At 42.6% G+C, this 25,863-nt stretch overlaps 2 protein-coding genes across 3 annotated transcripts in view; one reads left to right on the forward strand and one right to left on the reverse strand.

Annotated features, from left to right (window-relative positions):
* The window catches only part of SH3D19 (SH3 domain containing 19), a 210,245-nt gene that overhangs the window by 25,350 nt on the left and 159,032 nt on the right, over positions 1–25,863 (forward strand). The window lies entirely within an intron of this gene.
* On the reverse strand, positions 12,243–18,977 carry PRSS48 (serine protease 48). Its single transcript, XM_088828419.1, is given in 7 exon segments — positions 12,243–12,361; positions 12,364–12,526; positions 14,554–14,723; positions 15,389–15,654; positions 17,522–17,684; positions 17,863–17,904; positions 18,866–18,977. Coding segments are annotated over 7 exon segments (966 nt in total). The 5' UTR covers positions 18,909–18,977.

Raw genomic sequence — 25,863 nt, forward strand, 5'->3', positions numbered from 1 at the left:
CATGCGGTTGGTTGAATCCATGAATGTGGAACCACAGGTATGGAGGGTCGACTTACTGTGCCATTTTCTGTAAGGAACTTGAGCATCTGTAGATTTTGGTATCTGGAGGTCCTGGAACAAACCCCAAGTGAAGACAGAGGGAGGGCTATATTTTGCGTTTACTTAATGTCTCTCTTGCTCACTGGAATGTCAACTCCTTCAAGGCAGGCTTGGTGCGTTATAGGTGCTGCGGTATCCTCAGTACCTGGAACGTGGTGGGCACTTAATACTGTTGATTGCACACTGACATACTGTAGGGCTCACGTTCAGACTTCCCAAGAGAAGGATTCTGTTGGGTTGTCCAGTATTTAGTCCATCTGTTGGTCTGCTGCCCCTCTAACCTCTAGGCAGCTCTAAAGTCAGATGCTCATCCCTAGCAAGTCCAACCAGTAGTGATCAGGACAGTGAGGTCCTGTGATCTTCTTCTATGGATATCCCTTTCTTCCCACCTGAATGGTCTGCACTCTCCAAAAGGCCTGTGTTTCAACTCTTGGTTCATGACAACAATTTTGTCAGACCACCATGCTGTGGAGCGGTTTCCAGAGGGTCTGGAGGAATGATTGGAAGCAGTGTTTTGGCTTTCTTCACCTTATTTATGTCCCCTTGCTGTGTGGTCCTGGCCCATGCATGTGTTTTCTCTTCCTATTTGTTCTCCCATTCTTAATTTTCATCTGTCTTTTCTCCTTCATTTTCCTTTCTAGCCACTCTTTCATCTTGCGTGTTCTTTTCTCTCAGCTACCATTTTGCTTTGTCCTCTGAATCATTCCAGAACTTGCTTAGCTTGAATGACTGTCTCTGAGACACATTTCAATCTCCCTGTTTTGTGTACTCTTGGCTCCTTTGTGCCTTATAGCTGGAGAGAGGTAAGAAAGAGAATGGGGCTGAAACATTCTTTCCTTCCTCCTTTTATTTAACCGGTATTTGAAAACCTGCTTTGTGTAAGACATTGTGCCAAGTTCTGGGCTATCTCCGCAAACAAAACACCCGAGTTCTTAGTTAGTGAGACAAAGAGATTGTGTATTTATTTATCATTCATTTATTCATTCCTTCATTTAACAAATACTTCTTTTTTTTAAAAAAAGTGTATATCTAGGAACAATCTGAATAAGAGCTATAGATTAGAGATTTTTTTTTTAGGTCAGATTTTTATTTTTTTCAATTTATTTATTTGGAGGATAATTACTTTACAATATTGTAATTTTTTTTGCTCTACATCAACATGAATTGGCCACAAGGCTATGGTTTTTCCAGTGGTCATGTATGGATGTGTGAGTTGGACTGTGAAGAAAGCTGATCACCAAAGAATTGATGCTTTTGAGCTATGGTGTTGGAGAAGACTCTTGGGAGTCCCTTGGACTGCAAGGAGATCCAACCAGTCCATTCTAAAGGAGATCAGTCCTGGGTGTTCATTGGAAGGACTGATGTTAAAGCTGAAACTCCAATACTTTGGCCACCTCATGCAAAGAGTTGTCACTGGAAAAAACTCTGATGCTGGGAGGGATTGGGGGCGGGAGGAGAAGGGGATGACAGAGAATGAGATGGCTGGATGGCATCACCGACTGGATGGACATGAGTTTGAGTGAACTCTGGGAGTTGGTGATGGACAGGGAGGCCTGGCGTGCTGTGATTCATGGGGTCGCAAAGAGTCGGACACAACTGAGTGACTGAACGGAACTGATACATGTGTCCAGATTTCCCTGATAGCTCAGTTGGTAAAGAATCCATTTGCAATGCAGGAGACCCCGGTTCAATTCCTGGGATGGAAAGATCTGCTGCAGAAGGGAAAGGCTACCCACTTCAGTATTCTTGGGCTTCCCTTGTGGCTCAGCTGGTAAAGAATCTACCTGCAATGTGGGAGACCTGGGTTCAATCCCTAGGTTGGGAAGATCCCTGGAGAAGGGACAGGCTACCCACTCCAATATTCTGGCTTAGAGAATTACATGGACTATACCCATGGGGTCACAAAGAGTCAGACACGGTTGAGCAACTTTCACTTTCATACTTGTGTCCTGGAGAAGGAAATGGCAACCCACTCCATGTTCTTGCCTGGAGGAGCTCATGGACAGAGGAGCCTGACCGGCTTTAGTCCATGGGGTTGCAAGAGTTGGACACGACTTAAGGAATAAACAACAATATGTATGTCCCCCCCATTCTGAATCCCCCTCCTACCTCTCTTCCCATCCTATCCCTCTGGGGTTGTCCCAGAGAACTGGCTTTGGGTGCCCTACTTCATGCACTGAACTTGCACTAGTCATCTGTTTTACATACGGTAATGTATATGTTTCAGTGCTATTCTCTCAAATCATCCCACTCTCGCCTCTTCCACTGAGTCCAAAAGTCTGTCCTTTATGTCTGTGTCTCTTTTGCTGCCCTGCATGTAGGATCATCAGTACCATCTTTCTAAATTCCCTATATGTGCATTAATATACAGTATTTTTCTTTCTCTTTCTGACTTACTTCACTCTGTATAATAAGCTTCAGGTTCATCCACCTGATTAGAAGTGACTCAAATACGTTCTTTTTAATAGCTGAGTAATAGTCGCTAGTAGTCATGCTCAAAATTCTCCAAGCCAGGCTTCAGCAATATGTGAACCGTGAACTTCCAGATGTTTAAGCAGGTTTTAGAAAAGGCAGAGGAACCAGAGATCACATTGCCAACATCCGCTGGATCATGGAGAAAGCAAGAAAGTTCCAGAAAAACTTCTATTTCTGCTTCATTGACTATGCCAAAGCCTTTGACTGTGTGGATCACAGTAAACTGTGGAATATTCTGAAAGAGATGGGAATACCAGACCACCTGACCTGCCTCTTGAGAAACCTGTATGCAGGTCAGGAAGCAACAGTTAGAACTGGACATGGAACAACAGACTGGTTCCAAATAGGAAAAGGAGTACGTCAAGGTTGTATCTTGTCACCCTGCTTATTTAACTTCTATGCAGAGTACATCATGAGGAACGCTGGGCTGGATGAAGCACAAGCTGGAATCAAGATTGCCGGGAGAAATATCAATAACCTCAGATATGCAGATGACACCACCCTTATGGCAGAAAGTGAAGAGGAACTCAAAAGCCTCTTGATGAAAGTGAAAGAGGAGAGTGAAAAGGTTGGCTTGAAGCTCAACATTCAGAAAACAAAGATCATGGCATCTGGTCCCATCACTTCATGGGAAATAGATGGGGAAGCAGTGGAAACAGTGTCAGACTTTATTTTTCTGGGCTCCAAAATCACTGCAGATGCTGATTGCAGCCATGAAATTAAAAGACGCTTACTCCTTGGAAGGAAAGTTATGACCAACCTAGATAGCATAAATAAAAGCAGAGACATTACTTTGCCAACCAAGGTCTGTCTAGTCAAGGCTGTGGTTTTTCCCGTGGTCATGTATGGATGTGAGAGTTGGACTGTGAAGAAAGCTGATCGCCGAAGAATTGATGCTTTTGAACTGTGGTGCTGGAGAAAACTCTTAAGAGTCCCTTGGACTGCAATGAGATCCAACCAGTCCATTCTAATGAAGATCAATCCTGGGTGTTCATTGGAAGGACTGATGCTAAAGCTGAAACTCCAATACTTTGGCCACCTCATGCGACAAGTTGACTCACTGGAAAAGACTCTGATGTTGGGAGGGATTGGGGGCGGGAGGAGAAGGGGATGACAGAGAATGAGATGGCTGGATGGCATCACTGACTCGACGGACATGAGTTTGGGTGAACTCCAGGAATTGGTGATGGACAGGGAGGCCTGGCGTGTTGTGATTCATGGGGTCGCAAAGAGTTGGACACGACTGAGCGACTGAACTGAACTGAATAGTCCATTGTGTCTATATACCACAACTTCCTTATCCATTCATCTGCCAGTGGACATCTAACAGATTGAATATAGTGATTGACAAAAACAAAAATTCCTACTCTCCTGAACCTCTACTTTTTGGTAAGACCAGATGTACATTTAGACAATTATACAGATGAATGTTAAGTTACACCTGTGTTGAGTCTGATCAAGGAGAGCTCTGGAGTTTGAGACTATATTGGGGGGATATGTTCTCATCAGGAGAGCTGGGAACAGCTTCCATGAGGAAGTGAGGACTGAATTGAGATCTGAAGGCACAGAAAGAGTTAACTTGGCAAAGACAGCAGAGAAGTGGAAATGGCAGGTATGAAAATCCAGTGCTTAGAAGGGGCTTCTGAAGTGTTTGAGGACGTTGAGAGTGCAGAGAGCAGTCCAGGTGAGGATGAATGAGGCTGAAGAGGCAGGCTGGGGTCAGATCCAGCAGGGCTTTTTATGTCTGGTTAAGGACTTGGGTCCTTATTTTCTGAGCAGTAGGATGCCTTTGATGTGTGGTAATGCCTCAGTGGTAGAGAATCCTCCTGCCAATGCAAAAGGCATGGGTTCGATCCCTCGGTTGGCAAGATCCCCTGAAGAAGGAAATGTTAACACACTCTAGTATTGTTGTCTGGAAAATCACATACTATACAGGGGAGCCTGGTGGGCTATAGTGCATGGGGTTGCAAAGAGTCAGACATGATTTAATGACTAAACAATAAAAACAACAAACAGGGGAAAGGGGAGAAGAGCATTTTAAAAATCTTTTAAAACACTACCCTGAAATCCAGGGAGAACAAATGCAGTTGAGCATAGGTTTGAGCGGCGAGCGGCGGCTGCACGGCGCTGGAGCAGCCAGCGGCCGAGAGGAGCTACCCCACGTCCAAGGTCAGGAACAGCGACTGTGAGGAGATACGCCACGTCCAAAGTCAGGAACAGTGACCGTGAGGAGATACCCCACGTCCAAGGTCAGGGGCAGCGGCCATGAGGATACATGCCACGTCCAAGGTCAGGCGTGGCACCTGTGCTTCACTGGAGCAGCCATGAATAGGTACCCCACATCTAAGGTCTGGAGCGACTGCTGTGCTTCACTGGACCAGCTCTGTGGAGATACCCCATGTCCAAGGTCAGAGAAACAGATGGTAGGCACTGGAGTGGCTGTGAGAAGATACCCCACATCCAAGGGCAAAGGAGAAGCCCCAGCAAGATGGTAGGAGGGGCGAATTCACATTCAGACTCAAACCCCATTCCCACCAGAGATGCTCAGAGGGCTCAAGCAAACCTTGTGTGCACCAGGACCCAGGGACCCCACAGAACTGAGACAGAACCGTGAGCATCTCCTGTGGAGGTCCGGCAGTGGTCTGCCGCAGGGACGGGGCCCTGGGTGTGGGGATGGCATAGCTCCTCTTGGAGGAGGTTGCCATTAACCCCACCATAGAGCTTCCAGAACTTCCACAGGACTGGGAAATACACTCTTGGAGGGCACAACAGACCTTGTGCACCAGGACCCAGGAGAAAGGACAGTGACCCCACAGGAGACTTGCCTGTGGGTGTCTGGGAGCCTCCGGCAAAGGCGTGGATCGGTGGTGGCCTGCTGCAGGGTTGGGGCACAGACTGTAGCAGAGCATGCATGGGATCTTTTGAGGGAGGTCACGATTATCTTCATTACCTCCACCAGTTTCAGTTCAGTTCAGTTGCTCAGTCATGTCCGACTGTTTGTGACCCCGCGCATCACAGCACGCCAGCCCTCCCTGTCCATCACCAACTCCCGGAGTTCACTCAAACTCATGTCCATCGAGTTGGTGATGCCATCCAGCCACCTCATTCTCTGTTGTCCCCGTCTCCTCCCACCCCCAAAATGAGATGAGTGCAATTGTGCGGTAATTTGAGCATTCTTTGGCATTGCCTTTCTTTGGGATTGGAATGAAGACTGACCTTTTCCAGTCCTGTGGCCACTGCTGAGTTTTCCAAATTTGCTGGCATATTGAGTGCAGCACTTTCACAGCATCATCTTTCAGGATTTGAAATATCTCAACTGGAATTCCATCACCTCCACTAGCTTTGTTCGTAGTGATGCTTTCTAAGGCCCACTTGACTTCACATTCCAAGATGTCTGGCTCTAGGTCAGTGATCACATTATCGTGACTATCCTGGTTGTGAAGATCTTTTTTGTAGAGTTCTTCTGTATATTCTTGCCACCTCTTCTTAATATCTTCTGCTTCTGTTAGGTACATACCATTTCTGTCCTTTATTGAGCCCATCTTTGCATGAAATGTTCCCTTGGAATCTCTGATTTTCTTGAAGAGGTCTCTTGTTTTTCCTATTCTGTTGTTTTCCTCTATTTCTTTGCACTGATCACTGAGGAAGGCTTTCTTATCTCTCCTTGCTATTCTTTGGAACTCTGCATTCAGATGCTTATATCTTTCCTTTTCTCCTTTGCTTTTGGCTTCTCTTCTTTTCACAGCTATTTGTAAGGCCTCCTCAGACAGCCATTTTGCTTTTTTGCATTTCTTTTCCATGGGGATGGTCTTGGTCCCTGTCTCCTGTACAATGTCACGAACCTCCATCCAGAGTTCATCAGGCACTCTATCTATCAGATCTAGTCCCTTAAATCTATTTCTCACTTCCACAGTATAATCATGGTTTGGCCCAGGTAAATAGCAGGGAGGGAACACAGCTCCACCCATCAACAGAAAATTGGATTAACGATTTAGTGAGCAGGGCCTCACCCATCAGAACAAGATCCAGTTTCCTCATCAGCCAGTCTATCCCATCAGGAAGCTTCCATAAGCCTCTTATCCTTTTGCATCAGAGGGAAGACAGACTGAAAACTACAATCACAGAAAACTAACCAATCTAATCACATGGACCACAGCCTTGTCTAACTCAATGAAACTATGAGCCATGCCCTATAGGGCCACCCAAGATGGATGGGTTAGGGTGGAGAGTTCGAAAAAATGTGGTCCACTGGAGAAGGGAATGGCAAATCACTTCAGTATTCCTGACTTGAGAACCCCATGAACAGTATGAAAAGGCAAAAAGATAAGACACTGAAAAATGAACTCCCAAGGTTGGTAGGTGCCCAATATGCTACTGGAGATCAGTGGAGAAATAATTACAGAAAGGATGCAGAGACGGAGCCAAAGCAAAAACAACACCCAGCTGTGGATGTGACTGGTGATGGAAGCAAGGTCCGATGCTGTAAAAAGCAATATTGCATACGAACCTGGAATATTAGGTCCATGAATCAAGGCAAATTGGAAATGATCAAACAGGAGATGGCAAGAGTGAACATCGGCATTTTAGGAATCAGTGAACTAAAATGGACTGGAATGGGTGAATTTAACTCAGGTGACTGTTATATCTACTACTGTGGGGAAGAATCCCTTAGAAGAAATGGAGTGGCCATCATAGTCAACAAGAGTCCAAAATGCAGTACCTAGACGCAATCTCAAAAATGACAGAATGATCTCTGTTCATTTCCAAGGCAAACCATTCAATATCACGGTAATTCAAGTCTATGCTTCAACCAGTAATGCCGAAGAAGCTGAAGTTGAATGGTTCAGCAAAGACCTACAAGACCTTCTAGAATTAACACCCAAAAAAGATGTCCTTTTCATTATAGGGGACTGGAATGCAAAAGTAGAAGTCAAGAAACACCTGGAGTAACAGGCAAATTTGGCCTTGGAGCACAGAATGAAGCAGGGCAAAGGCTAATAGAGTTCTGCCAAGAGAACGCACTGGTCAGAGCAAACACCCTCTTCCGACAACATAAGAGAAGATTCTACACATGGACATCACCAGATGGCTGAAACCAGACTGATTATATTCTTTGCAGCCAAAGATGGAGAAGCGCTATACAGTCAGCAAAAACAAGACTGGAAACTGACTGTGGCTCAGATCATGAACTCCTTATTGCCAAATTCAGACTTAAGTTGAAGAAAGTAAGGAAAACCGCTAGACCATTCAGTTATGACCTAAGTCAAATCCCTAACGACTATACAGTGGAAGCGAGAAATAGATTTAAGGGATTAGATCTGATAGAGTGCCTGATGAACTATGGATGGTGGTTCATGACATTGTGAGGGAGACAGGGATCGAGATCATCCCCACGAAAAAGAAATGCAAAAAAGCAAAATGGCTGTCTGAGGAGGCCTTACAAATAGCTGTGAAAAGAAGAGAAGCCAAAAGCAAAGGAGAAAAGGAAAGATAACCCATTTGAATGCAGAGTTCCAAAGAATAGCAAGGAGAGATAAGAAAGCCTTCCTCAGTGATCAGTGCAAAGAAATAGAGGAAAACAATAGAATGGGAAAGACTAGAGATCTCTTCAAGAAAATTAGAGATACCAAGGGAATATTTCATGCAAAGATGGGCTTACTAAAGGACAGAAATGGTATGTACCTAACAGAAGCAGAAGATATTAAGAAGAGGTGCTAAGAATACACAGAACTGTATAAATAAGATCTTCATGACCCAGATAATCACGATGCTGTGATCACTGACCTAGAGCCAGACATCCTGGAATGTGAAGTCAGATGGGCCTTAGGAAGCATCAATATGAACAAAACTAGTGGAGGTGATGGAATTCCAGTTGAGCTATTTCAAATCCTAAAAGATAATGCTGTGAAAGTGCTGCAGTCAATATGCTAACACTTTTGGAAAACTCAGCAGTGGCCACAGGACTGGAAAAGGTCAGTTTTGATTCCAATCCCAAAGAAATTCCAAAGAATGTTCAAATGACCACACGATTGCACTCACCTCACATGCTAGTAAAGTAATGCTCAAAATTCTTCAACCAGGCTTCAACAATATGTGAACCGTGAATTTCCAGATGTTCAAGCTGGTTTTACAAAAAGCAGAGGAACCAGAGATCAAATTGCCAACATCCGCTGGATCATGGAGAAAGCAAGAGAGTTCCAGAGAAACATCTATTTCTGCTTTATTGACTATGCCAAAGCCTTTGATTGTGTGGATCATAATAAACTGTGGAAAATTCTGAAAGAGATGGGAATACCAGACCACCTGACCTGCCTCTTGAGGAACCTGTATGCAGGTCAGGAAGCAACAGTTGGAACTTGACATGGAACAACAGACTGGTTCCAAATAGGGAAAGGAGTACGTCAAGGTTGTATATTGTTACCGTGCTTATTTAACGTATATGCAGAGTGCATCATGAGAAATGCTGGTCTGGATGAAGCACAAGCTGGAATCAAGATTGCTGGGAGAAATATCCGTAACCACAGATATGCAGATGACACCACCCTTATGGCAGAAAGTGAGGAAGAACTAAAAGAGCCTCTTGATGAAAGTGAAAGAGGAGAGTGAAAAGGTTGGCTTAAAGCTCAACATTCAGAAAACTAAGATCATGGCATCTGGTCCCATCACTTCATGGCAAATAGATGGGGAAACAGTGACAGACTTTATATTGGGGACTCCAAAATCACTGCAGATGGTGATTGCAGCTTACTCCTTAGAAGAAAAGTTATGACCAACCTAGACCATATATTAAAAAGCAGAGACATTACTTCTTCAGCAAAGGTCCGTTTCATCAAGGCTATGGTTTTCCCGACAGTCATGTATGGATGTGAGAATTGGACTATAAAGAAAGGTGAGTGCCAAAGAATTGATGCTTTTGAACTGTGGTGTTAGAGAAGACTCTTGAGAGTCCCATGGACTGCAAGGAGATCCAACTAGTCCATCCTAAAGGAGATCAATCCTGGGTGTTCATTGGAAGGACTGATGTTGAAGTGGAAACTCCAGTAGTTTGGCCACCTGATGTGATGAGCTGACTCATTGGAAAAGACTGATCCTGGGAAAGATTGAAAGCAGGAGGAGAAGGGGATGACAGAGGAGGACATGGTTGGATGGCATCACCAACTCAATGAACACGAGTTTGAGTGAACTCCAGGAGTTGGTGATGGACAGGAAGGCCTGGTGGCTGCAGTTCATGGGGTTGCAAAGAGTCAGACACAACTCAACAACTGAACTGAACTGATAGGTATGAGTGAAGAAAGGATGTGGGAAGGGTAGTAGGGAGGCTAAAGTGGAGGTCTAGAGGAGAGGCGAGGTTGCGGCTTAGCACCTACCTCACTTCCTTTTTTAAAAAATTATTTTTTTTTAGCTGCATGACATGCAGAATCTTAAGTTTCCCCAACGAGGGGTCAAGTCTGCACCCCTGCAGTTGAAGTGCAGAATCGTAACCATTGGATTGCCAGGGAAATCCAAATCCCTCTCACCTCCTATTAAATGTATTTATCCAAAACTTTGTTTTTGAAAGTTGACGTACCATAAATTCAACAAAACTTATATTCATTCAGTGAGAAATGAAAGATGATTGAAATAAAAAGAAGTATGAGTAGAATAATACTAGATAGTACAGGGGAAAGATAATGACTGAAATCAAGTATAAAATGTAGCTCTGAGCTCCTCAGCCTAAGCAGAAAAGGAAATAGTATTGGTGTCGTGATTATCGAACAAAAAATAGCATGCGGACTTCCCTGGTGGTCGAGTGGTTGAGAAGTTGCCTGCCAGTGCAGCAGGCAATGGGTTCGATCTCTGATCCTGGAAAATTCCATATACCATGGGGCAGCGAAGCCGACGTGCCATCACTACTGAGCCTGTGCACTTAGAGCCTGTGCTCTTCAACAAGAGACGCCACTGCAGTGAGAAGCCCTGAACCACAACTAGACACAGCAACAAAGACCCAGCACAGTCATAAATTTAAAAAAGTAAAAGAAGCATGCTAGTTAGCCAGAGAAATAATGTTTTCCTTATAAATATTTAAAGAACTTTATTATAGAAGTAAGTCTTGAGAAACTTGTATGCAGGTCAGGAAGCAACAGTTAGAACTGGACATGGAACAACAGACTGGTTCCAAATAGGAAAAGGAGTACGTCAAGGTTGTATCTTGTCACCCTGCTTATTTAACTTCTATGCAGAGTATATCATGAGGAACGCTGGGCTGGAAGAAGCACAAGCTGGAATCAAGATTGCCGGGAGAAATATCAATAACCTCAGATATGCAGATGACACCACCCTTATGGCAGAAAGTGAAGAGGAGCTAAAGAGCCTCTTGATGAAAGTGAAAGAGGAGAGGGAAAAGGTTGGCTTGAAGCTCAACATTCAGAAAACTAAGATCATGGCATCTGGTCCCATCACTTCATGGGAAATAGATGGGGAAACAGTGGAAACAGTGTCAGACTTTATTTTTCTGGGCTCCAAAATCACTGTGGATGCTGATTGCAGCCATGAAATTGAAAGACGCTTACTCCTTGGAATGAAAGTTATGACCAACTAGATAGTATATTAAAAAGCAGAGACATTACTTTGCCAACAAAGGTCCGTCTAGTCAAGGCTATGGTTTTTCCAGTGGTCATGTATGGATGTGAGAGTTGGACTGTGAAGAAAGCTGATCGCCGAAGAATTGATGCTTTTGAACTGTGGTGTTGGAGAAGACTCTTGAGAGTCCCTTGGACTGCAAGGAGATCCAACCAGTTCATTCTTAAGGAAATCAATCCTGGGTGTTCATTGGAAGGACTGATGCTAAAGCTGAAACTCCAATACTTTGGCCACCTCATACGACGAGTTGACTCACTGGAAAAGACTGATGCTGGGAGGGATTGGAGGCGGGAGGAGAAGGGGAAGACAGAGAATGAGATGGCTGGATGGCATCACTGACTGGATGGACATGAGTTTGAGTGAACTCCAGGAGTTGGTGATGGACAGGGAGGCCTGGTGTGCTGTGATTCATGGGGTCGCAAAGAGTCGGACACGACTGAGCGACTGAACTGAACTGAACAGTAACCCGGTTAGGTCCAGATTCTTGAAACCCAAACCTCAGCTCTTGAGCTGATTGCATTAATCCATTTTTGATGGTAGTCATGTAAGTATTTCAAAATTAAAAATTTCCGAAATATTCAGAACTGAAACACATACATGGATTTCTTATGAGGGGAAGTAGAAGATAGTAGAGGAAGAAGAGAAATATAGACCTAAGAAACTCATAATGTGACCCATGGGCACCAAGTTAACCCTTAATGTACTTTCTTGAGGACCTTACTATTTGCCTTTTTTTTCTTGCTGGTTTCTGTGGACTAATTCATTTGTGTCCACATACTTCTTCATAGAAGGCATCCTTCCTGCCTTGTAAGCTGCATTGTCAAGGACAAAGGATGCCATACACAGAATGGCATTCTTTTTTCTCAGCTGTAGGCATTCCAACCAGTAAAACCTACTTCCAGAATCAAGGACTTCAAAACCAGAATCATTTCTAATTATTTTAATAAAGTCATCCAGAGTTCCCAGTGACAGTCTGTGTGAGTTCCCTGCCCCGAGTGCTTATTCTCCACACCTTCCTTCCTAGCCATGTCCTTGGTCAGCAGCGTCAGCTACACTTGCTTCTCTCCTGGTAAAATGCTAGACCCAAAGGCACAGGAGGGTCCCAGAAAAGCCAGAGAGAGCAGTATAATAGAGAATAAGAAGTCAGATAAGTCCAGGTTTTTGGCACCAAGACCTCAGCTCTTGAGATAACGGACGTAATCCATTTTTGGTAGTAGGTCACATTGGTGTAGACTCCAGGGAAAGAAAGACCACATCCTGTTCCCCAGCTTGACAATCCTATCAGGATCCATATACCATCAATATGACATGCCAGAGGCCCTCCAGAATCACCCTGTGGAAGAGATAAAGGTCATGAGCACAGTGAAGAAGGGCCGTGAAGAGAGTGGTCATCAGGGGTGGAGGTTCCTTACCACGGAACAGTGAAAGCCCATGGAGCTAAAAACCTTGGAAGGGAGCCGGACCTCCTACCACTTGGGGGAGACAACAGAAACTTAGAATCATGGAATCTGAAATTGCCAGAGACCTTAGCTAAATATATGAGTGGTTTCAAAATACTTACCTGTGATTAAAAAGAAATAAAGATTTTGAGTTTTTCACTAAAGTTAAATTCATTGAGGGAACTCTCCTTATTTTTCTATTTTTAGTCCTTATTGCCATTTTTAGTGTTAATTTTTCCTTATATAAAATGGTGGTGATAGTATTTGATAGTCTCTCAGGCTTCTTGTTTTCTTGGTAACAGCTTTATTAAGATGTAAATCACGTACTATATAATTCACTCATTTAAAGTGTACAGTTCAATTTGTATATTCACAATGTTGTTTGACCATCACCACAACCCTTTTGTGTCACCCCTTAAAGAAACCTTATATACTTCAGCAGTCACCCTTTTCCTCCCATTCCTTCCAGCCCTAGGCCAACCAACTATCTACTTTCTTTCTCCATGGATTTGCATATTATGAACATTTTGTATAAAAGAAACCATATAAAATATGACTTTTTATGTCTCTCTTCATTCACTTAGCATACTCTTTTCAAGGTTCATCCATGTTATAGTGTGTGTATGTACTCCATTCCTTTTTTATGACTGAATGATATTCCATTATATTGACATACCACATACTATTGCCTAGAAAATCCCATGGATGGAGGAGCCTGGTAGGCTGCAGTCCGTGGGGTCGCTAAGGGTCAGACACGACTGAGCGACTTCACTTTCACTTTTCACTTTCACACATTGGAGAAGGAAATGGCAACCCACTCCAGTGTTCTTGCCTGGAGAATCCCAGGGACGGGGGAGCCTGGTGGGCTTCCGTCTATGGGGTCGCACAGAGTCGGACACGACTGAAGTGACTTAGCAGCAGCAGCAGCAGCAGCAGCAGTCAAGGCTATGGTTTTTCTGGTAGTCATGTATGGATGTGAGAGTTGGACTATAAAGAAAGCTGAGTGAAGAAGAATTGATGCTTTTGAACTGTGGTGTTTGAGAAGACTCTTGAGAGTCCCTTGGACTGCAAGGAGATCCAACCAGTCCATCCTAAAGGAGATCAGTCCTGGGTGTTCATTGGAAGGACTGATGTTGAAGTGGAAACTCCAATACTTTGGCCACCTGATGCGAAGAGCTGACTCATTTGAAAAGACCCTGATGCTGGGAAAGATTAAAGGCAGGAGGAGAAGGGGACGGCAGAGGATGAGATGGTTAGATGGCATCACCGACTCAATGGACATGAGTTTGGGTAAACTCTGGGAGTTGGTGATGGACAGGGAGGCTTGGCGTGCTGCAGTCCATGGGGTTGCAAAGAGTTGGACACGACTGAGCAACTGAACTGAACTGAAAAGAATAGATTAAAACAACAACTCAGTGAATCCCAAATAGGATAAAGACAAAGAAAACCACACCTAGCATATGACATTCAAACTTCTAACAATCCAGTATGAATGAAAATATATTGGATGAAGCCAGAGAACAGTACGTCACACCCAATGGAGGAAGACACAAATGACTGCTGATTTTTCATCAGACAGTTATGATTAGGAGACAATGGAATGACACCTTTTAAGTGTACAATGAAATGTTTCTTCCTTGAAAAAATAAAAAAGTTGGCATTTCTATGTTAACCTCTTAATATATTTATGAAAACATATGAGACTATGAAAACCCAAACACCAGTGGTTAGCATTACTCTAGATTAATAGTTGAAGAGATTAAATTAATAAAGTTTAAGTGATTTATCCAGATGCAAACAAGAATTTTTGTAAGAACGCTTGTCTCCTGATTCCCAATTCACTGTTGTTTACAGATGGGCAAACCTGGATCCAAATTAAGATGTCATGTTAAAATTAAAAATTTCAAGAGCAAACCCTAACCTGGCAGGTATCCTTCCCTTTGTTAAGATCACCGGCACAAATCATGGTTTCCTCGATGACTGGCTGTATTTGCGGCAGGAAGGAGCCCAGTGGGTTGTAGATGTTTTCACATTTCTGGTGTTCAATGATGGGTACTTCTGCTTCCTGGAGCTTGGTAGGGTAATCAGCATCTGTAGAGATAAATAGGAATGAAAGGAAAAGCAACCTGGAACGGTAGGGACAACATTCAGTCATGATATGCAGACATCTTGGAATGGGAATCCAAAAGCAGAATACAGTCCCTTTCTCATCATGTTGGCTAATGGAACAGTTTTGTGGCATAGTTAATCTAAAACAATGGATGATTCAAAATTCTGTTTGCGATTTTTTGATGTGCCACCTGGGGCATTCTTCATGTTCTAGATAAAGAGAAATTCTGATATATTTTGATTAACAATGTGAATATTCTAAAGTATTCAAAGAGTTGACACAATGCTTTGAAAACATTAAATAAGCACTAGACTTTTTTCAAACTTTAAATCAGATTTGTTAACCTCTATTTCAGAGAGTTAATTATGTATTTAAATTGTTAGTATTAAAAAATAAGTAGTTAAATATCTATATAAATTGTTAGTATTTGTTCTTACCAGTATAGCTAGATTCTAGCCAAAATATGAGTTAATAATCATATAAATAGGCAGATATTTTACTGGAAAACTTCTGGAGAGTGTCAGTTGGTTGATCTGGTTTTGGAGAAACTCTTTGCTACAGTATTGAAATGCCCAGAATATGAATACCCTGAAGTGAGTACAGGAAGGTGAGGTATGAAACACCCCCTTGTTGTGTGAATTCTCACCTTCTTCTTTCAGTTTTCCCCATCCAGTCACCCAGCAAGAGTCTGGGATGATCAACTGCTTTTTTTTGACATTGGACAAGCAAATGGGCAGGATGGAAGAACTGTAGGTGACTCTAGAAAACAGCCTCAACAGGGCAATGTCTCCACTGACATTACTGTATGTGGGATGGATGACAATTCGGCTCACACGATGTATCACACCTTCATCTAGATTGTCCATATCCATTGACCCCAGCCATACAGTGTAAAAGAAAGGAATCCATGTCCTGAGGGGAAGAGAAAGAGGAGAATAAAAGTGGACTGTGCTTCTCTGCTTATAGCTGGGTCACAGCAAGCTGCCTTTGTGTGGCTGAGTCTTTGGGGATGAAAGGAGGGTAACAGATTTGGAATTAACCAGGCTGCTTCCAGCTTGGCATAGGTTTTGTGTGTCTCCTCTTCTCCTACCCCACCTCCCTGACCACTCTTTCTTTTGTTGTCTACTGTTTCTGTGGTATCCTTTTTTATTGTAATAGCCAGAGTTTTGTCTTACAGTTTTTCTCTCGTTCTTTTAGTCATCTCTGCTGTTCAACATTGTTTCAGCCATCACAAATATGCTTAGTAGTTATTATTGTTTTATTTTCAGTTTTGATTTCTGAGCACTAGACCTTTATTTCTGCATAAGAAATTAAAGCAAAATATAACCACCAAGTTTATATGTGTGTGTGTGTGTGCCTGTGTGTTCATGTAATTTAAAATGTCAAGTAGTTTGATAAGATTTACAAAATAAATGACATTCTCTGTCCTACTGCCCTCAATTCTTGCTATCCAAAGGCAATCACTTTCAACTGTTAGCTCTTTCTTCTAGCATTTTCCCTATATTTTTAAGAAACCCTATATATTGCCATTAATTTTTTTCAATTTTAGAACATTGTATTCCTATGTACATGGTGAGGATTGAACCAACAATTACAGCCACTTCACCCACTTCCTTTCACCATCCTCCTAATCTATGATAACTTTTTGTCAGATTACTATTTAATATGTATGTTTTGTGACTATGAAATCATTCACCTCCTGGCCATATTTGGTACTGTAATTATATTTCTTGTAAAATTCTTTGCTTCTTCTGGAGCTTATAATATGGTCTCACTTGTTTGCTTTTTTAGTTTTCTATGTACCTGTCACTAACTCATCAGTTTTCCCCAGTTGTCTGCCAAAAGTGTAAATCTCTCAATATGTTGATACTGTTAGGCATTCTATCGATACTATGCTTTTTTTTTTTAAGGCCTCTGCCCTATAACTCCAATCTTGGTACTTTTCTTTCTGATTTTCTTGCGGGTTCTCTTCTGTGTTGTATTCTGGTTTTTTTTGATTCTGTGTTTTCCTGTTTCCCTCCTTCATTTTGGTGAAGCATATTCAAGTATGGCTTCCTGAGGAATTGTGCATGAGAGCTGCTGCACAAAATTTTGCTGCTTTGTATATCTGGGAATGTCTTGTTTCTATCCCACACTTTTTGGATAGTTTGTAGATATGGATAGACTTCTAAGTTGGAATTCTCTCAGCATTTTGAAGTTATTACTTTATTTGAACTTTTTGTTATTGAAAGGTTTGGTTGTTTTGTTCTTTATATATGTCATCTATTGTGGCACAACAAATTACCATGAAGCTTAGAGGCCGAAAACAGCAAACCTTGCAGTCTCTGTCCGTCAGGAATCCGGCCCCTCTGAGCAGGCTATACTGAAGGTGGTGTGCGTGTCAGCTCCTCTCGACTCAGGGAGGCTCTGTCACGTCTGCAGTGGCTGTTGGCTGGAGACATCAGTTTTACATGGGCCCCTTTCTTCACGGCTGCTCACCACACGGTACCTTGCTTCTCTCACAGATTGTGTTGGTGACCCGAAACAGCTTAAGACAAAACTGACTGGTGTTTAGGAGGTGATTTGGTGATAAGTAAGAAACATTTCTAATATAGTGACCACTTTCATCGTTCTTTTCTTTTCTTTTTTTACCTCTGTGCCCTGTCCTGAGTCCAGGATGACCTAGATTTCCTTCTGCCTGCTTGTCTTGGAACTTGCCTTTGTTGGTCCACTCATGAATTCATTGAGTTATTTATTGGGAAGCTACCTCTGTGTGTCCTAATCACCAGCTGGAACTCACATTTGTAAGCAGTGTGCTGCTGTGACTATCCACCTGTCACTGACGAGGGAGCCCCCACAAATGTGGGAGTTGGAGAGCTTCAGGCTGACTTGCCACGGCCAGCGCATGGCAGCAGCATCCTTGCCACCCACCACGCGGCCTGAGTATACAGGTCGTCCACACACTAGAGAAAGAGGAGACAGAAATGTGAAAGTCCGGTTGTCCTGTTCTTCTGATCCCCGTCTTCTCCTCATCTCCAAGCTCCCATCCATTCCCAGGACCTGAGTCCTCCCTAGCCTTCATTCTCTGTCCTATTCCAGTTCCAAACCCAGCAGTCTTGGACCCAAGTTGAAACCACTCACCTGACTGGAGGGTTTTCTTTTGGAAAGAGGATAGGAAAGACCCTAAAACAAATACACTGTATCATTAATATATAACAACACATATATATAATATATAACAACATCTATTATATATCCAGGTTTTCTGAATAGAAAGGCTTTCTGTGACTTCAATTTCTCAGATTGGTATTAAAGGCCAAATTTTTATATCTACCTATTAGTAGAAATCTTGGTAATTACATACTTACGTGACTTTTTAGCAGCATGTATGGAACATAATTTAACTTTTACTTAACGATTCACTGTCTCCTTCAGGAATATTAAGTATGTGAGGTTGTAAATACATTCATGCCTTCAGATTTTTTTAAGGTGTATAAGCTGTTTACTTTTGTCGTGTTTTCTTCAACTGAACTAGCATTTTGCAGTGTTTGTGTCTCTTCTTTTTTGCTACCTATTATCTTTTTGCTACCCTCAGCCAATCCTGCTTTTAAATCACCATGGGCTGGAAAAATAAATGAACAGTATAATTCCTGAAAAATAAATGAACAGTATAATTCCTGAAATCAAGGACAGGCGTTTGTACTTTCAGTTCCATTTGCTTGAATTACTATTTTCCTTGAATTTTTTAGCCAAATCACTCATCTCGTCCAAGTCTTGGATCCAATAGCTTCTTCTTACAGAAACTTTCGTGATCCACTCTGTTTAAAATATAATGCCTCTCGACACTCTAAAGGTCCCTTTCAGGTCACAGTATTTATTGCTTTCTAACCCGCCTTATAATTTACATATTTGCTACATGCTTTGACTGTAAACCCCCCCACCCGAGGGCAGGGATCTTTGTGTTTACTGCTATTTGCAAGAGCCCTGATTTTTTTGGAGCCTGGCACAGAGGGTCCCCTCAGACTTTCTCAGGGCACGCCCTCCAGAAGTCACATCTCACGTGTGCAGTGTCCTAGCAGTCTGTATGGTAACTTCTTGAGCCAAAAAACCTCTGCCTCCCCCCACCTCCACCTCAGGGGCTCACCCAGCAGAAGGGACAGTAGGAAGGCACAGCCCACAGGACCCATATTTCTCTCCTCAGTTTCAGCACTTCCTGCTCTCTGGACTCAAGCTCCCAGGGTGAGGCCAGCTGGGGATCAGCCTCGGAAGAGGGCAGGACCAGTCTCTCCTCCTGGCTGGATCCTCGGCTGTACCCGCCTCCTCCTCCTTGGTCCTCACCCTGGCCAGGAGCTGAAGAGACCAGACCTGAGAAATGCAGCTGTGGGACCCAGGAGAGGCACTGGGCTCGAGGTGCCCCCTGCTGTCCAGGAGGGCAAAGTGTCTGGGGCTTTTGCCTCTGGGGGTGGGGAGGGGTGAGCAGTGGGCACAGTTGCTGCTGCCCAGGGCAGGTTGGAGGGCTCAGAAAGGAGTGGAATCCTGTCTCTAGTAAGGAAATGGAAGATCAGCAGGATTCTTCATAAGGAAGAAATGAAAAAGAAGAAATTAACCCAAGACCTGGATAATTTTTTCTAATTTTTTTTTGTTTTTTTTTCCATCTTCCTTTACAATGTTAGCCATAGAATGTATAACAAGTTAGATTTTCTGGGAAATAGACTGTAAGCCAGAGATTCGTGTGCAGGAAGTTTATTGGGAAGGAGTCTTAGGATCAACACCTTGGTGGGGGTAGGGGGGAATGGAAACAGGATTGGGCAAAGGGAAGGTTGATGTGATTCATTGGCAACAGAGACCTCAGCCAATCCCACAGGTTGCTCTGGGGCTCGGATGGCCCTTCAAATATGCCCTGAAATGAGACAGGAAGGCTGGATCCTTGCACTTCTAAAGGACTGGGTGCAGGTTGCCTCTTGGAGGGGGTATTACCTTGGAAGAAAGATGTCTCTGGTGGCAGCCTTGGAATGGACTTGCCTTTGAGCTGTCAGTGGCCAACACTCCTGGTTGATGGGAAACTGAGAGATTCAGTCCTGCCTCTGCCACAGAACTTTTCTTTGTGCCTTTCATGTTTCCTGTCCCCATTGTTTATATGTGCTGAGTCTGCGGAAGCAGAATTTAGTAGTGTTAAAGCATGTGGTTGCTCTCTTATATCTTAAACTTTTATGAATTTTGAAAAAAACACCATAATAATTTTTTTAAAATACCAGAAATTGTAGCTGTTTTGGTAATTGTTATTCAGTTATAAGCAACAGAGACTCACTTAAACTAGCTTAAACAATGAGAGATTGTTTTAAAGATATTGTGTGGGCCAAAATGTATCTCCCCCCTCCATAGTTGTATGGTAGTCCAAACCCCAAGTACCTTAGAATGTGATAATGTTCTTAGTGTCTTTAAAAGAGGTAATTGAGGTTAAAATGAGGTCGTGTGTATGTGTGCTCAATCACTCAGTCGTGTCCGACTCTTCACCAACACATGGACTGTAGCCCGCCAGGCTCCTCTCTCCATGGGATTCTCCAGGCAAGAATACTGGAGTGAGTTGCCATTTCCTTCTCCAAGGGATCTTCCTGACCCAGAGATCGAACACTCATTTCCTGCATTGGCAGGTGGATTCTTTACCACTCAGCACCTGGGAAGCCCAAAATGAGATCATTACGATAGGCCTTAACCCAGTATGATGGTGTCCTTATAGGAGGAGGACATTTGAATGTGGATGCACACAGGGGAGAAGGCCCAGGAAACCTGGATCAGATTGTCCCTCTCATCGCTCTGAAGGAACCCACCCTGCTGACCTCTTAATCTCAGACTTCTCACGTCTGAAACTGTGAGAAAACACGTTTCTGGTCTTGAAGCCCCACTGTGTGGTACTTTGTTATGACAGCCTCAGGAACCACTGCAGGCATCTGAGGACAGTGAGGAGAACAGAGCGAGAGGACCTCTGGGGCGATACCTGGACAGACGAGCCCAGAGCTGGAGACCGGGACTGACCGGGGGCTTTGAATCCATGACGTCCTGGGAGCGCAGGGCAGCTGTTCCAAATCCTCACCCTGGTCCTCTGCCGGCAGGATGGCCCAGCCACCTTGCATATCTTTTCATTCTGTCCCACTGTAAACTACTCAAGTTTTTTCTTATTTTCAGTTCAAGTTCCAAAGAATTTGAACATATGATCTGTTCTTACCAGGCCATAGTTTCACGGCTGTGGACTCTACATGTCCTTGTAGTACAATGCCCTTGCGTCTGTGCCCTCGTGCGTGACGAGCATGCAGGGATATGGCCAGCTCGGCCACAGGGATTGTTGTGGTGGGGAAGTGCCACATGTGCTGTGTCTCAGGACAGTAAGGTCCTCTTGCAACACATTTCTCAGATTTTAGAAATGGACACTTCAAAAAAATTAATCCTTCCTCCATTTGTTTATCTACTGCCATGACTGTAAATTGTAACCTAATTGATGTTTTGCAAATCTAGTTGTCTTCGTGACTGCTTGAGGGGTTTGGATCCTGATTTAACACATCAGCCCTAAGAAAACATTTTGATACTATCAAGGAAATTTGATCATTCACTGGTTATTAGATGGTATGAAAGAATTGTTGTTAATTTTGATAGGTGTAATAGTAATAGTAATGTAAGCAAATGTCCATTCTTACAAGAATGGGAACCCATGAGTCCTTTCTAAATCTAAGCTAAACTCTTGGGAATTCCCTGGCGGTCCACTGGTTAGGACTTGGCACTTTCACTGCTATGGTCCCAGGTTCATCCTGGTCTGGGAACTGAGATCCCATAAGCTTTATGGGGTGACCAAAAAGCTAAACTCTTGTACCATATTGGAGAAATCTCCTCTGGTCTTCAGCCCACAGTGCTGTTATTTTCATGGTTTCACCTTTCCCCTAAGACCTATGTTTTCCTGTTGTACCATGAAGGCACTAGAATCAGCTGATGCTCTCAAAGTTTCTTTGTAGATGTAACATTGATTTATGAATTGCTTATCTATTTGTATTTATTTGTCTTTGTCTATTGCCTCTGTTATCCCTCTACAAATACTTTCTTATTTTTGATTTAGCCATCAAGAAACACTTTGGGTGGGTCTCCTATTTTAGTGCTCTTTTACTTCTTCTAAGAAATAAAGTACGAGTTGAAGCAAAAGAGTAAGTGTTTAATGTCCATTCTAGAGATTTTCCTAGAGATAACTCTTCCAGCTCTGTGTCTGTCTCATCATGTCCTAGATTCTCTGTTCCCAGACTGTTACCCTGTTACCATTAACGTTATCTTCAAATACCTCTGTTGGTTTGGGAAGTGGCAACATAGTGGTGTTGGTGAAAGCTTTATTAGTTGCCATGTGGCTTGTTGCCTAGTTGCCTTTTCATCTCTGCAAAATGGGAATTACTAATACTCAACAAGATTTGGGTAGGAATTAAATGAGAGAGAGGGCAAGTACTTAGACTGTTTAAGCACAGAACAATAAATAGTAGCCACTGTCTTTATTAGTGTTTTTGTTGAACTAACATCCCAGTTTTAAGCCTGTCTTAGTTCTGCCAAACAGGTCCTCTTGGGGATGGCTTAGTTGATGTTAATGGCGCCCAGAGACCAGGATTTCTCAGCCTGGGCACTATGGATGTTTGAGGCCAGGTGACTCTTTCTTGTGGGGGCTGTCCTGTGAATTGGGGATGTTAAGCAGCATCTGTGGCTTTAACCTGCTGGATGTCAGAAGTACCACCCACCTCTAGCTGTGACAACCAAAACTATCACCAGGTGGGGAGAAGTGGAGTGCAGAGTCTCACCCTGGGCTGAGAACCACTGCGGGGGAGTCAGGGTGCCACTCCAGGTTGCGGTCTTCTCTTGAGCCCCTTGAGAACAAAACAGGGACAGCAGTATATTTGCAGGGCTTTTAGCTTTTTATCTGTAGTTCCAGGAAAGGTAGATGGATTCCACTGTCTCTTTTCTAATTCTGTCTGTCAGATCAGTCTCTTATACTGGAAAACGGATAAATCCCTTTATGGAAATCTTCTAAAGAATTATTGATTTCTCTAGCCAGGGTGTCGCAGGCCCTGGCCTGGCAGCAGCAGACAGCTATGCCCCCTAAAGATCCAGTTTGGTCTTAGTTCTTGAACTTGGACAAGAAATAGTTCCACTAAGCAGTGTGTCTTGGAACTAGCCCATATACTTGGCATTTATGTCAGGGCCAAGGCCTGCACAACCTGCTGGAGACAGCCCTTTTCCTCTTCCTGCCCTTTGCCTCATTGGCCTGCACTCACTTTCTCCACAGGGACCAGTCCTGCTCTGAGCTCCCTCCTGTGTGCCCTGGGTCCTGCTGCCTTTTAATCAGTCTCCCTTTGCAGGAGTTGCTTCTGTTCTTTTGATCACTAAAGTAAAATATTTTTTGTTTATTCACTTGAATTTATACTAAATGAATTTTTCCTTTCCCTTTTGACAGCTAGATTTCTTAGTCTATTGCTTTCATTTTGTTATTTAGAAAATAAGATTCGATACTTTCTCTTTGCAAGACAGTATAATAGATACTGTTAGAAGATCAGGAAGATGACGACAGCAGTTTTTCTCATCTCAAGGTTATTCTTACTATTCAGAATAAGTAAAGCTGTGTGCAGTCAATTGCTGATGGAATATAGCAAGAGGTACAGATAACTCGAATCAAAGGGCAGGTGTGATTTTGGAGTTGTACAAAGATCTTTAATAGAGCTTACTAATAGTGAATGGAGGTAATTTGGTATAGCGGAAGGAGCCGAATCTTTTGAGTCAGACAGTCCTGAATAAATCTGTCAAACATTCAGTGTGTGAACTTAGCAAGTTACTTAACCTCTTTGATCCTCAGCTGTTGTTGTGTGTGTGTTTTCATTTGTAAAAGTGGAATAAATAATGCCTTCTTGAGTTGTTAAGGTGAGATTAGATAATTTTTAAAGTGGCCGGTATAGTAATTGATACAAAGAAGATATAAAGTGAATACAAGTTCCTGCCATAGTTGGAGGTGAGAAGAAGATGTCATGACACCCAGAGAAAGCACTTTGGCAGGCAGCATGACTTGGCTCAAGTCATCTCAGCCTAGACTCTGGACTCAGCTTTTTAGCTTCTGAAATTCTTGTCAGAGCACCTAGAATTGATCAAATTCAAGAGACTGACTCACTGAAATTTAAGAGACTTGTGCATGAACCAGGATGTTGATTTGCAGTGAGGACTATTCGTGTTTATCATTTAGCATTTTCATTTTTCCCTACCTGGGCACACCTTCTTGATGTTGAGTAGGGAAACCAAATTAGTAAAAGAGTGATGGTTTGAAGAGGCTTCAAAGATCAGAACAAGTGGAACTGACAGATCTCTACAAGCATTTCACTCAAGAGGATGAAATATCCCTTCTTCTAAAAACAACTGGGTGAAAGAGTGCTTCTCCGTAACAGAACATGTTTTTCTAAATAAATACAAAGTTTATGTTCATCAGACTCAGAGTCTCTCTCCTTTTACAGCCCAGGGTCTGATGAGCACAAAGGCATCTGGCTTTTGTTTTCTTCGATTCCTCGTGGAGACCCTTTCTCTTCCTAATGATCTTTTTCTTCAGTTAGTGCCACATACTGTTGGTAACACCTAAGCTTTCTCTGATACGGTCTCATTCCTGGTATACTGCCTTGAGATTATACCCAAATCTCCATGTTTAGCTTATTCCTAAAACAGAATCATGTATTTACTGATATTTTGTGCATCCTTTCTACAGAAAACTCTTTTAATCTCATTCATTATGTGTATGTTTTACTTGTTAAGTTTCAGTTTTTGAAGATTTTGGTGAGCAGTTGGTAGGGCGGTGCTGTGTAGTTCCCATTCCCCCATTACCAGAGAGTTAGTGAGTAGCTAGTTTTCCAGTGCTACAGCTTTAAAAAGTATTACGTCAGACATCAGGTGTGTGAAACAAGCAAACTTAACGCCTTGAGCTGAGAGTTGTATCAAACAACTTCTAAAGTACCTTCCAACTATGTTATGATTTTAAAACCTGTTTTTATCTCTTTACTTGATTTCTTGGCTTTAATAGAACATGTTTTTCTAAATAAATACATAGTTTATCTTCATCAGACTAAGAGTCTCCTTTTGCAGCCTAGGGTGGATCTTTAGATCCATCCTCTTCACTCATATTCTTTTGTCATTTCTTATTTATTTAGTATCTCATATATTTAATAAGTTTATGTTTTGCTGAAGCATTTTTCCAGTGTCAGTTATGCCTTGCTTGCATTTCTGTAGTGCTGTCATCTAAAAAATAAATCCTGAGATCTTATAAACATGCACAGTGTTCTTTTGAGTATAGATTGTAATTGGTCTTTGAATCCTGCTTATATTTTGCATAATTTTTGCATTTGGGAAATTAACTTTTTTCAGTGTTCTTAACTATTTTCTTCACGTATGGAAGGATTTTTGATGGCCCAGGCTTAACTTCCTTATTTTTATGTAACTATCTTATCTTTGCAGTTATTAATGAAAATTTTCATTTTCAAACAGTGATTTTATTGGTATTGAATGAAATTTGAGCAAGAAATGTCCACTTTGCTGCTGTTCATTTTACCATCTTCCTGAAACTCCTAATTGTTTTTCACTATTATTTGTCTAGTAATATGGAATATCCTGAATCATTTTAATCAGTATCTTATGAAATTGATAAATTAACTCACTGCTGGCCAGTGTAAAATCTCGTGTTCTTAACGATTCTTCCTATGTCAAGAAAAGGATGGGATTCAAGCAGCCATACAGTTCTTAGTGAGACATGTTCTTAGACCCTTCTCTGAACGCAACCATGCAGTGCTCTCAGTGGGATGAACAGGAGACTCAGAAATACTGTCTCCCCGAACTTTAATTTAACCCTGCCCTATGCCTCTGCTTAATGTTTGACTGCTAAACAGAGTCAGTCTTCACCTCCAGACCCTTCCCTATTGCATTTGTAGAAGGTGGCCATTTATCTGAGTGATTCTTGCCTCCTGATACTTACACCTTGTCGAGTCACTTCTAAAGAACAGAATACAACAGAAGTAATGAGACGTCTTTCTGGTTATAGAAAGACTGCAGCTTCCATTTGGGATGTTTTCTGTCACTTTATCTTGGATCCTTACTGTG

The sequence above is a fragment of the Moschus berezovskii genome, chromosome 19, assembly GCF_049115385.1.
Source record: "Moschus berezovskii isolate FMDL1 chromosome 19, NW_MosBer_1.0, whole genome shotgun sequence".
NCBI classification, from domain to species: domain Eukaryota; kingdom Metazoa; phylum Chordata; class Mammalia; order Artiodactyla; family Moschidae; genus Moschus; species Moschus berezovskii.